This window comes from Xenopus laevis, chromosome 7S (assembly GCF_017654675.1).
Source record: "Xenopus laevis strain J_2021 chromosome 7S, Xenopus_laevis_v10.1, whole genome shotgun sequence".
Taxonomy (NCBI): Eukaryota; Metazoa; Chordata; class Amphibia; order Anura; family Pipidae; genus Xenopus; species Xenopus laevis.
This window is the reverse complement of record NC_054384.1, coordinates 101,073,530-101,089,150: the sequence shown is the minus strand read 5'-3', so window position 1 is coordinate 101,089,150 and position 15,621 is coordinate 101,073,530. Positions and strand designations below refer to the sequence as shown.

Below are 15,621 nucleotides of genomic sequence, written 5' to 3'. Positions count from 1 at the left end.
CATTCTACTTTCCTCACTAGCATATTTTTTTAAATGTCTAACTAGTGTATACGAGCAGAACGTTAAGGGGCATATTTATCAAGGGCCAAATTTTGAATTTGAAAAAGTTTGAAATTTGAATTCAAAAAGACCAATTGAAATTAAGTCGAAGTTTTTTTGTTGGCCGAATCGGTCCGTTTTCGATCGAAAATTCGAATCATACGAATCAAAGTAATAGCGCATTCGATCGAATTCGAATCAAAGAAACAACTTAGATTTTTCAAAGTCCACCAATTGACTCCAAATAGGTTCTAAGAGCCCCCCTACAGGCTAAAACAGCAATTCGGCAGGTTTTAGATGGCGAATGGTCGAAGTCGAATTTTTAATCAGACAGTAATATTTTTTTCAAATTCGAATCGAATTTGGACTATTCCCTAGTCGAAGTACACAAAGATTGCTCGAAATTAGATTTTTTTGAATTTAAAAAATTTACCTTGACCTTTGATAAATGTTGGAAATATAGAGTTCTCCACACAGTTATAAATTGGATTGGATTCCTATCACAGCAATTACAGCAATTAAATCACTGATATTATACTGTGAGCTTTATACTCTATATCAGTGATCCCCAACCTGTTGCTCATGAGCAACCTATTGCTCACCAACCCCATGGATGTTGCACCCAAAGGTTTCAAAGCAGGTTCTTATGTTTGAATTGCCAAACAGAGCCACCTCAACAGTCAACATAGGGGCTACCAAATGGTCAATCACAGCACTTACAGTATTTTGCACCACCTAGGAACATTTTTAATGTTTGCATTGCTCCCCAATGGGGCTACCAAATGGTCAGTCACAGCACTTACAGTATTTTGCACCACCTAGGAACATTTTTAATGTTTGCATTGCTCCCCAATTCTTTTTACATCTAAATTGCTCATGGGTTGGAGACACCTGCTCTATATAGTATTACTATTTTGAGCCCTAACGAAAAACAGGCATATGATTATCCAATGTGAGACCTGCAGCTTGAATGTGGCCATTTGGAGGATGTCCACAACCTCCTCAGTGATCACAGAATATTTTTAATTATACCATAATTAATAAAAGTATTATTTATGTTGGATACTTAGAGCACCACATGTAAACCTTAGTTTAGTATTTGCTTGTGATACACTACAACCTTATCCAGTCACAATGGCCTATAAATTATACATCGGCTGTAATTAGTGATGGGTATAATTTTTTGCCTGGTTTTGTCACAATAACAACAACCATAGACCCCAATGTATGAAAAAGTCACCAAAAAAAAAGGACACCATGAAAAAAATTCTCTTTGAATCAAATGTGCTTTGCAAATTTGTCATCAAAACAAAATGGGGCAGTTTCAAAGCTGGTTGACATAATCTGTTTAAGTGCCTATGCTTTGTATATGGGTTGCAGATGATCCTACAATGGCATGTCCAGTACAATACTACACATTAGCAAATTAATATTATAACAAAATAAATATGCACATTGCTTCATAGTGAAACTGTTAATCTCAATAAAGATGTGGGACCTGTTATCCCAAATGGTCGGGACCTGGGATTTTCCGGATCTTTGCGTAATTTGGATCTACTTACAGTAGCTTAGGTCTACTAAAAAATCATGGAAACATTAAAGGAAAAGAAAACCCTTGCTAATAAAAACCCCCACCCCCTACCCTACATAGACCCCCCTTCCTGCTCCCCCCCAGCCTAGGTGGTACCTTTGGCAAATGACCCTAAATCTTTACTTACTTGCAGATTCAGGCCATCAGAGTTCACGTGTGCCATCTTCTTCTCTTTGGTAAACTTTGGGAATAGAGTGGCGTAACGTCACATGCAGTGGTGTAACAAGATGTTACTGGGCCCCACAGCAAATTAATTTTAGGGCCCGCCAAAAATCCAAAAATGCACAGTTGGAGCAATCTTCTGTTTCACAACAACTGAGCATGTGCCGAAAGTCATGGAAATTGCTGAAGCGCTGGAAGAAGACCTAAAGCTTACTGAAGAAGATGTCACTGTGAACTCTGATGCCCTGAATCTGCACCGAACTCCAGTAAGGAATAATTATTGGGCAGATTTATCAAAGGTTGTATTTTGAAGTTATGTGAATTTTATTTATAAATTTAAATGTACTCTCGAATGGGGGGTTATTAAGAAAAAACTTGAACGTCTAATATTTGATCGAATACGAAGGACCTGAAAACTTGAATCAAATTCAAAAGGAACTTGATTTAAGTTTTTTCTCCAAAAAAAACTTGAATATCAATCAGGAAGGCAATTAATATCTTCAAATGGATCAACTGACCTCTGCCATTGACTTGTAAATTAACTCGCCAGGTTTTAGGCGCCGAATATTTGAATTAGAACTGTTTTCAGGGTCGAAGAGTGGTAAACTGTTTTCAGGGTCGAAGAGTGGTGAATCTCACATTCAAATTTAAATTCGAGTTGGTGAATTAAAATTCGAATTTTTGAATTTTGACCAACATTTTTTAATAAATCTGCCTCTTGATGTTAGTTTGGATCAACTACAAGGTACTGTTTTACTATTACAGAGAAAAAAATAATTTTTTAAATGTATGTCTATGGGAGATAAAGTAACCTTCCTATAATTCAGAGCTTTCTGGATAATGGGTTTCCTGATAGCGGATCCCATACACCTACTTGAAAATCTAGAGCAACTGAATTATTACACTAATGCATTATTCCTTTATTCAGTACACTTTGTACAGTGATTCTAGATAGCACCAACCTACAGCTATTAGATATAGCTATCAGTATAATTTGTCAGATATTCCTACCATTTCATATGACCATTGCAGCATATCTGCAATACACTATAAAACAGTAAAGTGGACTTTCTGGGAAATGTCACATGAGGGTGTAATATATATTTAAATGAAACACACCTGCCTGAAACATGTGGAATATACTGTATAAAGGCCATAGACGTTAAGGTTCTTAAAGGAGACATTTTATGGAAAAAGCAAAAAGGTATCAGTGTATTTTACTCATTTTGAAACAGAAGGAATGTGTTTCAAAAAGCAATGTTTCTGGTTACTTTATTGAAAATTCCTGCAAAATCCCACTTGTTCTGCCCATCTGTTCCACTTCCTGCTGCCTCCATTCCCAGGCTGTGCAGGGGAGCTGGCATCACTCAGCACACTGCACTGTAGAATAGGAACCAATCAGCAGCGAGGCTGACCTGATAGGAAACTGAAGCCGATTTTTGCTTGTGTGACTGCAGGGCCTTTACATGCCCTTTAATACCTTAAAGTGTTGTTCACCTTTAAGTTAACATTTCGTATGTTATAAAATGGCCAATTCTATGCAGCTTTTCAATTAGTCTTCATTATTTATTATTTCTAGTTTTTAATTTTTCCTCTTTCCAGCTTTCAAATGGGGGTCACTGACCCCAGCTAAAAACAAATGCTCTGTAAGGCTACAAATTTATTGTTATTGCTACTTTTTATTACTTCTTTTTCTCTTCAGGCCTCTCCTATTCATAATACAGGATCTTATTTAAATTAGTGCATGGTTGCTAGGGGAATTAGAACCCTTGCAACTGGAGAGCTGCTGATGTGCTGAATAAAACAATAAAATAACTCAAACTACATATAATAAAAAATGAAAACCAATTACAAATGCTTTAAGAATATCACTCGCTACATGATACTAAAAGTTTACAGTGAACAACCCCTTTAATAAACCTTTACACCTGGTATAGCTAATTTAAAGTTCCTTGTACTTTGCATTACCTTTAACTGTTTTTATTCCTCTCATGATGTTAGCAATTTATTTTAACACTTATTTTAACACTCATATGCAATGTTATATTATAATCACACTGAATCCAATATTATGATTTTGTGTTCTTAAATTATTTAAGATTATATTTTTTGGTTTCTCTCTCCCTGTTTGTCTTTGTCTCCTACTCCAGGTCCTGGTGGCTCCAAGTTTACTATTGGCAAATCAATTTGGCTCCTTTGGGCACTGGTATTTAATAATTCGGTTCCAGTGGAAAATCCTAAAGGCACTACGAGCAAAATCATGGTTCTTATCTGGGCGTTCTTTGCAGTCATATTCTTGGCTAGCTACACTGCCAACCTGGCTGCCTTTATGATCCAAGAGGAATATGTAGATACAGTGTCTGGACTCAGTGATAAAAAAGTAAGGGATTAAAAAGCCATGTTGTTGATCTCAGTTTTAACTAGAAAAAAAAAACCTTGTAGGAGGAGAGAAGGTTCTCTCATACAGGTATGGGATCCGTTATCTGGAAACCCATTATCCAGAAAGCTCTAAATTACAGAAAGGCCATCTACTGTAGACTCCATTTTAAATAAATATCTAAAAAATAAATCCTTTTTCACTAATAATAAAACAGTAGCTTGTAGTTGATCCAAACTGAGATATAATTAATCCTTGCTGGAAGCAAAACCAGCCTATTGGGTTTATTTAATACTTACATGATTTTTTAATAGACTTGGGGGTTTATTTATTTAAGTCCAAATGCCAAATTTTTTTTAAATTTTAGTTTTTTCACAAGAAAACTCTTTTTTTGAGATTTATTATACCCCAATGCTGCAAAAGCCCAAATCCGAAAATCCACCATCTCATACCTGGTCAGGTCATGTATAAGTCAATGGGAGCTACCCCTATCTCAAATTGATGTTATAGGGGTCTTCAGGTATTTTTTTTTGGGCAAAAACTCAAAAAATCAAGTGATTCTGGTAAAAAGCCAGAAAAATTACAGCAATTTGGGATTTGGACGATTTTATCAAGTTTTTTACATGATCTGATTAAATCAAAATAATTTACTAATAAATAAGCTAAAATCGGGCATGGGAGAATGGTGGTGTTTTTTTTATAATAAAATATGAGACATATACGGATTTTAACAAATAACCCCCTTGATGTATGAAGATCCAAACCCCAGGTCCCATGTATTCTGGTTAGCAGGTCCCATACCTGTACAACATTTTGATTTGCAATACCAATGAAACTAGGGATGCACCGAATCCAGGATTTGGTTCGGGATTCGGTAAGATTTAGATTCGGCCAAATCCTTCTGCCAGTCCGAACCGAATATGAATCCTAATTTTCATATGCAAATTATGGGAAGTAAAAATATTTTCCCCTTCCCACCCCTAATTCGGTTCGGTATTTGGCTGAATCTTTCGAAAAGCTCTTTAGAATGCATTGAGCCATTGAACGGCATTTTGATCTATGGGAGGGGTTATTGCTCATTAATAAATACCATGCATTGCTAAATCTGCCTCTGTGTTCCATTTGGATTAATTAAGCATACAGTTGGTACATGTGTGGGCTCAAAAATAAGTTTGAATGTGGTAGAACCAGGTTTACTGTATAATTGTTCTAGCTCAGTAATCCCCAGCTAGTCGCTTCTGAGCAACATGTTGCTCATCAACCCCTTGGATGTTGCTCCTAATGGCCCCAAAGCAGGTGCTTATTTTTGAATTCCTAGCTTGGAGACAAGTTTTGGCAGCATAAAAAACAGGTGTACTGCCAAACAGAACCTCCTGTAGCCTGCCAGTCCACACAGGAGCTACCAAATGGCCAATCATAGCCCTTTTTTGTTACTATCAAGGAACATTTTGCTATGCTAGATTGCGAATCCCCAACCTTTTTTTATCTGTGAGACAGTGGATCCCTACAGACATTGGGTGAACAGTCTACCAGGACCCTACCAAGCATTGGTATATTAAATAAGTAAAGTATTGTCTTTTGGAAACATTGTGCAGTGATTCCTGGATGGTTGAAAGCCATTAGTTGCGACCATCAAAGCCAGCTAAAGACTTGATCTGGCAGCATGGTCAATGACTAATACTAGGCAATGGAATTAATCAGATTTAATATTAGCAGGAAAATGGGCATTGTTTGCTTGCAGCATTCACTGTACCATAAAATATACTAACATAAGTATTTATTTGTTCAGAGCACAGTCCTTCTTGGGAAAATTTTGGCTAAAGCTTGAGTTACATACCGTAAAGTGAAGGCACTGCAGAGAGATTTATAAACAATACAGGGGTCAGTGAGGAACAAAGCAGGACACTGTGCAAAGTGCAATAAAAAGGTTGCATGCCTGCATTCTGTACATTGACCCAGGCACATGAGTTGCAAGTTAGGAAGCATAAGGAGGTGCTATGGTGGCTATGAATTACTAGACATGACACAAATACAGATACTGTATGGGCACTGTTATAGAATGCTCTGAATTACAGGAAGACCATCTCCCATAGACTTTATTGTAATCAAATATTTAAAAATTTTAAAAATGATTTCCGATTTCCCTGTAGAAATAAAAAAGTACCTTTAATTGATCCAAACTAAGATATATTTAATCCTTACTAAAGGCAAAACACTCTTATCGGGTTTAATTGATGTTCAAATTATATTTTATCTTATTTATCAAAATTCAAATATTTCTGATATTTTATTTAAAAAAAGTCTGACCAAAATAGAATCCACGATTTGATTTTATTTATTATTAAACAAGCTCAATTTAATTGGATCGGGGAAAAACTCGATAAAACCATGCAGAATCCCAAATCGTACGTTTTTTTCAAAGGTTTTTTTAGTTTGAATCAAACTATTTTTTCAGGGTTATTTCCTGAAAAGTTTGAATTTTTCAGATATTTCCCAAAAAGCCCCAAATAGTCAGATTTTTGGGCTAATCTCAGCGCAGATCACAGGAACTTTCAAATATTATTGGGACCTCTCCGCACCAATTCTAAAATTCCATTTTATAGTAAAAAAATGAAATGTTTTGAGTTTTTAGCATTGAGACTAATAATAATAAATAACGCCCTTAAAGTATAAGTTTTATTTAGGGGGCCGATTCACTAAGGGTCGACTAGGAATTAAAATCCTTCGACTTCGAATATCGAAGTCAAAGGATTTAGCGCAGATAGTTCGATCGAACGATCGAAGGATAATTCCTTCGATCGAACAATAAAATCCTTCGAATCCAACGATTCGAAGGATTTTAATTCAACAATCTAAGGAATATCCTTCGATCAAAAAAAGTTAGCCAAGCCTATAGGGACCTTCCCCATAGGACAGAAGAAGAGAGGTCAGGAGTAGACAAGTAGAGTTGGGTGTCATCAGCATAAAGGTGATACTGAAGTCCAAACGACTGAATACGTTTTCCTAGTGAAGTAGTACAGAGCGAGAACAGCAGAGGGCCTAGAACAGAGCTTTGAGGAACTCCAACAGAGAGAGGGAATGTAGTACAAGTAGAGAAGGCAACTTTAAAGGAACAGTCAGACAGATAAGATAACCATGAAAGAGCAGTGTCACGAATACCAGCTGAGTATAGAATGTCTAGGAGTGTGTTGTCAACTGTGTCAAAGGCTGCAGAGAGATCCGAGTATTCTGGATAACAGGTTCCATACCTGCAGTGCAATTATTATAACACTTTCCCTTGGTTGGCCATACAACTAACCATACAGAAGACAGATTGGCTTTTGTTACTTTGTGTATCTGTTTTCTCATTGTTGTAGGCTCATATACCTTGGGATTTGCTTGGCTGCTCGTGACATCACTTCTCAAACAAGCACTTTGCTGGTGTTATTGTTAGAAGAAAAGATCCATGTGTCCATGAATTAAATTAGCTTCCACTGCCAGCCTATTAAATTGTGACCAAATACTTATAAACAGCTAATGTCACTGAACAGGTGCACAATGCCATTCAGTTATTCTGAACACTTGATCTCACATATCGATGGGTAGAAAACATTTTGTAGAACCAATGGTTAGTCAGTCAGGATTAAAAACACACACTGATGCCAATTCATTATTAGAACAAATACTGACTCATGATTGCTAGGGGAGAAAAAAATCTCTGCTTAATTGCAAAGGCCCCATCGCAATGTGAATTTCTAGATATACCTTTTGAAGGCATGAACGTCAAACTAAAGATAGAACATAAAAGGAGGGTGGCTGCAAATGGAATGCGAAATGTCACTCGATGTCACTATGATTTGTTCTTCAATCACTGTTTTTGCCTAGAGCTCTGAGACAGAAAATGCTAAAAACAGTGTATATTGTGAGAAAAGGTACAGGATCTGTTATCCTGAAACCTGTTATCCAGAAAGTTTCAAATTACAGAAAGGCCATCTCCCATAGACTCCCTTTTAATAAAAAAAAAATAAATTTTTAAAAATAATCTTTTCTCTATAACTATAAAACAGCAGCTGGTATTTGATCCCAACTAAGATATAAGTCATCCTTATTCGTGTCCAAATAATCCCATTGGGTCTGTTGGGTTTTTAATTATATTTAAATTTGGTCCAAATTAAAGATACGTAAATTGCTCATCCAGGAAACCTCAGTTCCCGAGCCAGGGCAATATCTGCAAAGAGTTTGTGTATGATCATGTTTTTTTCTAGGTGGTCCGGTCTTCTTCCTACACTTCAAAATATAAATATACATAAAATATACATAAGTAGTTAATTTAACGCTCGGGAAATAAAAAAAAAATGTTTAACATTGTGTTACGCTTATATATACTCATATACACTCATATATAAATTATATATGCTTAATGCAAATACTAACAGATTGCAAATAGCAATAGAAACCATATGCAAAGCTATATCTTGAAAATGTTGTTAAAACAAGAATCATCCTCATTACACAGAAAAATATTTCATTCTTGTGTCAAAAAAAGCACAAGGTATATTTAATCCAGACCAGTGCTGGAAAAATACTGAAAAATTACCCTCTGTCATGGATCCTTTGATCTGTGTCCCCTTTCCCGAGAGATGTGATTTCTCATGCTGCTCACTGGAGTGAATAGAAGGTCCCAAAAATGCCCAATTGCTGCCTCAACTTCATCTTAATAAATTGAACCTTGTCATTTTTCTCCTCAATTCTCTTATGGAACAGATATCTAATTACAGAAGAGAGATGTGCATGGAGATAAACCACACAATTGTAAATGAGATTTGGTCTGTTACAAAAGAAAACAGAAGATTCATTTAATACGATTTATATACATTTCTTAGTTTGGTGTTCAATAGCTTAGACATTTATGGGGCAGAATGTTCTTGCCTCTCATTGCTTCTCTTTCTTTTGTCTTCAGATGGTTTGTCTGTTGAACAAAAACACATTATACTATATATATTGGGATGTTTAATGAGATATAGAATTTAAAAAAATCATTAGTTATTATGTTTATTTTTAGCCAGTTAAATTCTCCTTCTGAATATGTTCTGTTGTCAAATAAATGTGACCTTCTTTGCCTTGATTTATAAAGACAAAAGTTTTTACTATAGGGAAGGCCTGTCGCTAAGTTATTAAGGATAAATTTACCCTGAGTACTCTATTTATTATCTTGCCTCATTTACATTTGTAAAATATATATGGTTAAAGAGTAACCAAAGTGAATAGAAGTGTTTTTCCTATATTCTTGCTCTAATGAGACATAAGCTTGTGTAGGGTTTCACTAAACAGGGAATATATTTTCTTTCTTTCGAGAATCTTGCTGTTGGTTCCTGGGAGCTGGAGTGTTTTGAAAGGAATAAGTGGGCCAGATTTTCAATTCCAATGATCCAGTTCACATATATGAGTAAACTTTCAATAGCAATGATCATTAACAAGTCACTCATGACCAACATGTTTCTCTCCGACTCCTTGGCTGTTGCTCCCAGTGTACTCAAAGCAGGTGCTTATTTTTGAATTCCAGGTTTGGAGACATGTTTAGGTTGCATGTTTTACTGCCAAACAAAGTCTTCTGTAGGCTGCTCATGGGTAATAAAAGGTTGAGGACCCTCATTTACATTTGAATGTAGCTCATGGGTAAAAAAGGTTGGGGACCCCTGTTCTATAGGACAATTGTCCTCTGGAAAGATAGTTAATTGTAAGTAGTAGCCACTGAAAAAATGTTTGCCATCTTTTTGCTCTGAGTTTATTAAGTCTCCAAAAAGTAAGTCTTACCAGATTGGCTCATTGCTAATAAGAAGAGCTTTAGGATGCCGGACATAAGACGGAAAGGTTACTTGTAGGTATTTCCATAGGGGCTTGTGGTGCTGCTTGCCAATGTATGGAGCAAAGGAAGACAAATCAAGTGTGAGCCAGGAGTTTAAGCAATCAGTCAGAGATATAGGATAGAGACATTTAGAAGTAAAACAGAGGACTGTTCTAATGTTGCTCTGCTCAGGAAAGAGATCAGAAACCTCAGAAGACTATCTCTTTCCTGAGCAGAGCAACATCAGAACAGTACTCATTTTCCTTCTGAATGTCTATCTCTCCAATCATACAGTTACAGGGACAGAGCAGCAGGTTTGCAGTTAATAAAAATTTAAATATCGCTGAAACTAAAGAAGAAAATGATGTAAACTACAAATGTACAGAACTTAGAACAGCCTAAGCAATGTTCCTTTTTTTATATATGCTTTAAAACTTAAGTTTTACACAAATCATTGTTTTGGAGAGGATGTGTATCCAGATGATCTTTTTTAGAAAATAGTATAGTAAGTTGGACATGCCATAAGTCTGTAGGTATGGAGTGGGATAATAATTGAAGAAGAAGGTTATATAAAAACTTATCTGACCACATAAAATATCAAATAGTTATAAATTTAGAAGAACATTGTCCTAATCTAATAAATATAAAGGTGAGATCTGTTATCCAAAATGCTTGGGACCTAGGGTTTTCCAGATAATGATTTCTGTAATTTGGATCTTCATACCTTAAAGAACCAGTAACATAAATTTTATTAAAAAAAATTAGTTTGTGCATAACGAAAAAAAAACACCAAGACACATTTTACTTTAAATTCGCAAAGTTCTTAATAAAGACTTTGCGAATTTAAAGTTAAAGGTGTCTTGGTTTTTTCTTTGTTATGTACAAACGAATTTATTTTTAATTTTTTTTATGTTACTGGCCCTTTAAGTCTACTAGAAAATCATGTAAGCATTAAATAAACCCAATAGGCTGGTTTTGCTTCCAACAAGGATTAATTATATCTTAGTTGGAATCAAGTACAAGGTACTGTTTTATTATTACAGAGAAAAAGGAAATCATTAAAAAAATTGGATTATTTAATTATAATAAAGTCTAGGGAGACAATCTTTCTATAATTTGAAACTTTCTTAATAACGGGTTTCAGGATAACGTATCTTATCCCTGCATATATGTTTATGACTTTATTAGTCAATCATATAATAGTGGTTTGTTTCATTAAAATCCATGTTAATTTACAGTATGCTCCTGATAAAATGAGACTGTTGAGAAATGATGCTTATGGCTCACTGATATATATATTCCAGAACATTTAGGGGCATATTTATCAAGGGTCGAATTTCGAATTGAAAAAATGTTGAAATTTAAATTCAAATAGACCAACAAAAATGAAGTCAAAGCTTTTTTTTGGTCGAATAGATCCGTTTTCAATCGACTAGGTCCGTATTCGGGCGAATTTGAATCATATAAATCGAAGGAATAGAGCATTCGATCGAATTCGATTAAAAGTCCACCCCATAGGCTAAAACAGCAATTTGGCGGGTTTTAGATGGCGGATAGTTGAAGTCGAATTTTTAGAGAAGCAGTATATGATAAATTTTGATATTCGAATTTTCAAATTTTTTCACATTTTAATTTTTTTTTCCACATTTTTCACATTGATATTCCCTAGTCAAAGTACACAAAAAATACCTCAAAATTCGAATTTTTTTTTTACCTTGACCTTTGATAAATCTGCCCCTTACTGTAGATAGCAGGACATGCAGAAAGAGGATAACTGTAAACAATCAGAGACTTGAAATAACCCACACAAAGCACTAGACCCAATTCGCCACAATTAGATCAGATAGTTCATGATGCTGTGTGGAACATCTGCTAAAGGCAGCAGATTATATGCTTGTCATTTATGATTAGGAGCAAGGAGATGTATATAAACAGACTCAGCCTATAATATTTTGGCCACTGGGAAAGCAACAATCTTAATATGGCAAAGATATAACATATTCCATAGATTTATTTTCAATGAACTGAATAATTTTAGCAAAAAAAAACCTATTTTGTTAAACATATCTTGCTCCTATATTGTAGATTTGAATTTTGCAAATGTTCTTTTTTTTCTTTAAATTAGTTCCAGAGACCTCATGAACAGTACCCGCCTCTCAAATTTGGCACTGTTCCCAATGGCAGTACTGAAAAGAACATCCGCAGCAATTACCCAGATATGCATGCCTACATGATCAAATACAACCAGCGGCATGTGGAGGACGCCTTGCAAAATCTGAAGACTGGGTAAGTGATGACTAACTTGGGTCAGGGTGTTGAGTAGATCTAAACATGTTGCTCAGTCCTATCAAGTTTATTCTTTATTCCACAGTTTCAACACAAAGGATTTTAAAGTTATGATCATAAAATTGCCCAGCCACCATACTTTGTAAAAGAAATTCCATATGGGGGTCCTAAATATTTACTTCTGTTCATATTTTTGATCGACTTGTATTTATCCTTGGTTGCGTTACTCATGACCAAAGAATATGATTAAAACACTAATAACCCACTGAAGGTTATAGGGAGGGGGGGTCTTGAAGACCAGCCCCTATTTTTAAAAGGCATAGGACCACCATTAATAATATGAGTATGAGGATGCAACATCTACATGGAGGTTTTGGCTTTTTTTCTGTAGGATCAATTTGCAAAAATAAAAAAGAACAAAAGGGATGTGAGAACACTCTCAGCTAGATAAACTACAGGTATGAGACCTGTTATTCAGAATGCTCGGGACCTGGGGTTTTCTGGATAACAGATTTTTCCGTAATTTGGATCGTTATATTTTAAGTCTGCTAGAAAATAATGTAAACATTAAATAACCCATTTTGTTTCCAATGAGAATTAATTATTTCTTAGTTTGGATCATGTACAAGGTACTGTATTATTATAACATCCCTGGGCCTAATTTCTTCTTCTTTTTTTTTTTTTTAGCAATTCATTATTTATGATAAATACAATTGTCAAGGCACCATATTATGTAAAGATAAAGCCCATATATTGATCACAACTTTTTTGTAGTGATGGGCGAATAAATTCGCCAGGCATGGATTTGCGCAAATTTCAACATTTTGCCAGTGAATGTATTCACGAAACTGCAGTGAAAATTCACAGGCACAAAATCTGCCTTATCGCACTTTAAAATTGGCGCACAGAAAAATTGTTGCACGTCAAATTTATTTGGATGCCCATTGACTTTAATGCATGTGTACAAAATAGTCAAGTGTATAAAAATTGTCGCTTTTTTTTATTTTTGACTTCAATGCATTTCACAAACTTTTTGTGAGTTTTTTTCGCTGTTTCATGATTTTTTTGGAGAAGCAAAAGAGGTTTGCCCATCTCAACTTTTTCGTTGGTCTCACAGGCTGCTTGACATGATATTATTTTGCGCAATTAGGGTAAGGAAAATGTACAATGCAGACCAAATATATCATAATCATGTAAATACCATCAACACTGTGAAAGTTTTTGTATTAATTGGACATGCCTGTGGATAGTGTGGTTAATTCCAAAAGGGTCCAACATCATTCTTTATAAAGGCAATTCTGTTTTGTTAATTTTGAAACTGGCCTTTTTGGCCTCCATTCTTTTAGATGAAGGTTTATGTTGGATCATACATGGACTATAAACTCTCTGTTAACCCCTACAAAAATTGTTCCTTTTGGTGCTACAAAAAATGCTAATCAGCTTTTACATTTAAAACAATTTAACAGCATTTTTCCCATAAAACTATTCAAAAACATATTTGAATAATGTCTTTTGACCTTTAACTTCTCATCTCTAAGTTAATTTCTTGTAACTCTGAACTTTGTTTAGGAAACTGGATGCATTCATTTATGATGCAGCCGTTTTGAACTATATGGCTCGAAAGGATGAGGGTTGTAAACTGGTTACCATTGGCAGCGGAAAAGTATTTGCTACAACAGGATATGGAATTGCTTTACAGAAAGGCTCAAAGTGGAAACGGTCTGTAGACCTTGCATTGCTTCAGTTTCTAGGAGATGGTAAGTCTCATCACTTGGTTTTTTTAGATTTGGTTATGTATTATTCTAATAATGTCAAGTAGAAGTTATTTTACAGCATCACCAGTGATCTTAATGCTTAAAGAAGAATCAATAGCTAACTTAAAGGGTATATAAACTGAAATAGAATTGCTTAAAGGAACAATTCAGTTTCAGTTGATCTTTAGCATTCAGCTCAAATTCAAAAGCAAATATGCTCCCCCCCAAGCCACTGATTGGTTACTGCCTGGTAACTCAATATTAACTGAACCATTTTCCAATACATTAATTAGAAATAAATAAACCTAAACCTTTTGTTATGGGGGTGTATATAAGTCAGTGAGTGTACCCCAAATTAATCACTGAGGGGGTTATCTATTAAAATGAGTTTTTATTTTTCATGGGTTATTTACTAAAGTCTGGTCTGGCTTTTTGGTGCAAAACTCATTTTTTGGGATTAATTGAAGTCCGATGCTGCAAGAAGTCAGAATCTGAAAATCTGAACTTTCATAAATCAACTACACAGGGGGATAAAGTCTGAATGCAAAAAACTCAAATTTTTTATACCCCAAGGATAGTTAAATACAAAATTCCTCCATCTCAGACCTACCGAAGTTGTATATAAGTCAAGGGGAGAGGTTCACTGCCTATCCAATTTGGAAGTTTTTGTGGCATGCACTGGAATTAGGCAAAAATCTGACTATTTTGGTGTTTTCAGGCAAAAGTATTCCCCCAATCCAATTAAATAATGCTTTTTAAATAATAAATAAGGTCAAATCATGGATTCTAGTTTGGTTGGACTTTTTTTATTCAAATAATCAGAACAATTCAGATTTTAGTAAATAACCCTCCCCGTGTAACTCTGATTTCGAAAAAACTTGACAGAAATAAATCATTATTGATAAAACGAAAAGCCCCATAATTATACTGGGACTTTACTGTGTTTTTTGGATGTAATGTTAAGGGCTTTAAAAATAGACAAAATAAAGACACTCAAATTCAATTCAAACCACAAGTGTTTTTTGACAACAGTGGCGTAAAGTATGACAGTTTTAAAATATTCTGGGTCAGTCTCTACTGGAAATCCAGTTCAGCTCTCCAATTAAAATATAAAAAACATTATTTATTTCCTCTTGTTAAATCTCCTTTTTATCTATTCTGGAATCATGGAATTAGTGCTAGTATGAGAACAAATTGTAAAACGGGTGATTTGTGGCAAACTGTATGCTTAGGGGTGTTTTTGGTGCCAATATAATCACATATTGAACTCAACAGGACAATGTTTTAATTCCAGCATTCAGCCATGAAAGCTCTTGCCCCTGCAGTGCCCATAACTGTAATAGGTCTCTGGACTGATGGCTAACTTGCTATGCTAATTAGTACGACTAAAGACACCATCTGTTATATAAACTACATTTATTCACATATATTGTTGCAGTGATATTTACTTACTGTTTTGCTTTGTTTTTGGGTCTGTTTTAAAGACACATTTGAGTGAAGTGGAATCAAGATTTTATACACCTACAAACAGCTTTGGCCTGGGGGGCCCAGGGCCCACTGGGCTTGCAGCTTCAGGACCCCCTACATC

General features: G+C 35.2%; 1 protein-coding gene across 1 annotated transcript in view; it reads left to right on the top strand.

Moving 5' to 3' along the window:
• The window catches only part of grin2d.S (glutamate receptor, ionotropic, N-methyl D-aspartate 2D S homeolog), a 111,110-nt gene that overhangs the window by 75,066 nt on the left and 20,423 nt on the right, over positions 1-15,621 (top strand). Inside the window, exons 8-10 of the mRNA XM_041570645.1 lie at positions 3,943-4,172; positions 12,119-12,279; positions 13,849-14,036. Of these exons, the coding sequence (XP_041426579.1) occupies positions 3,943-4,172; positions 12,119-12,279; positions 13,849-14,036 (579 nt within the window). The remainder of the gene's footprint in view (positions 1-3,942; positions 4,173-12,118; positions 12,280-13,848; positions 14,037-15,621) is intronic.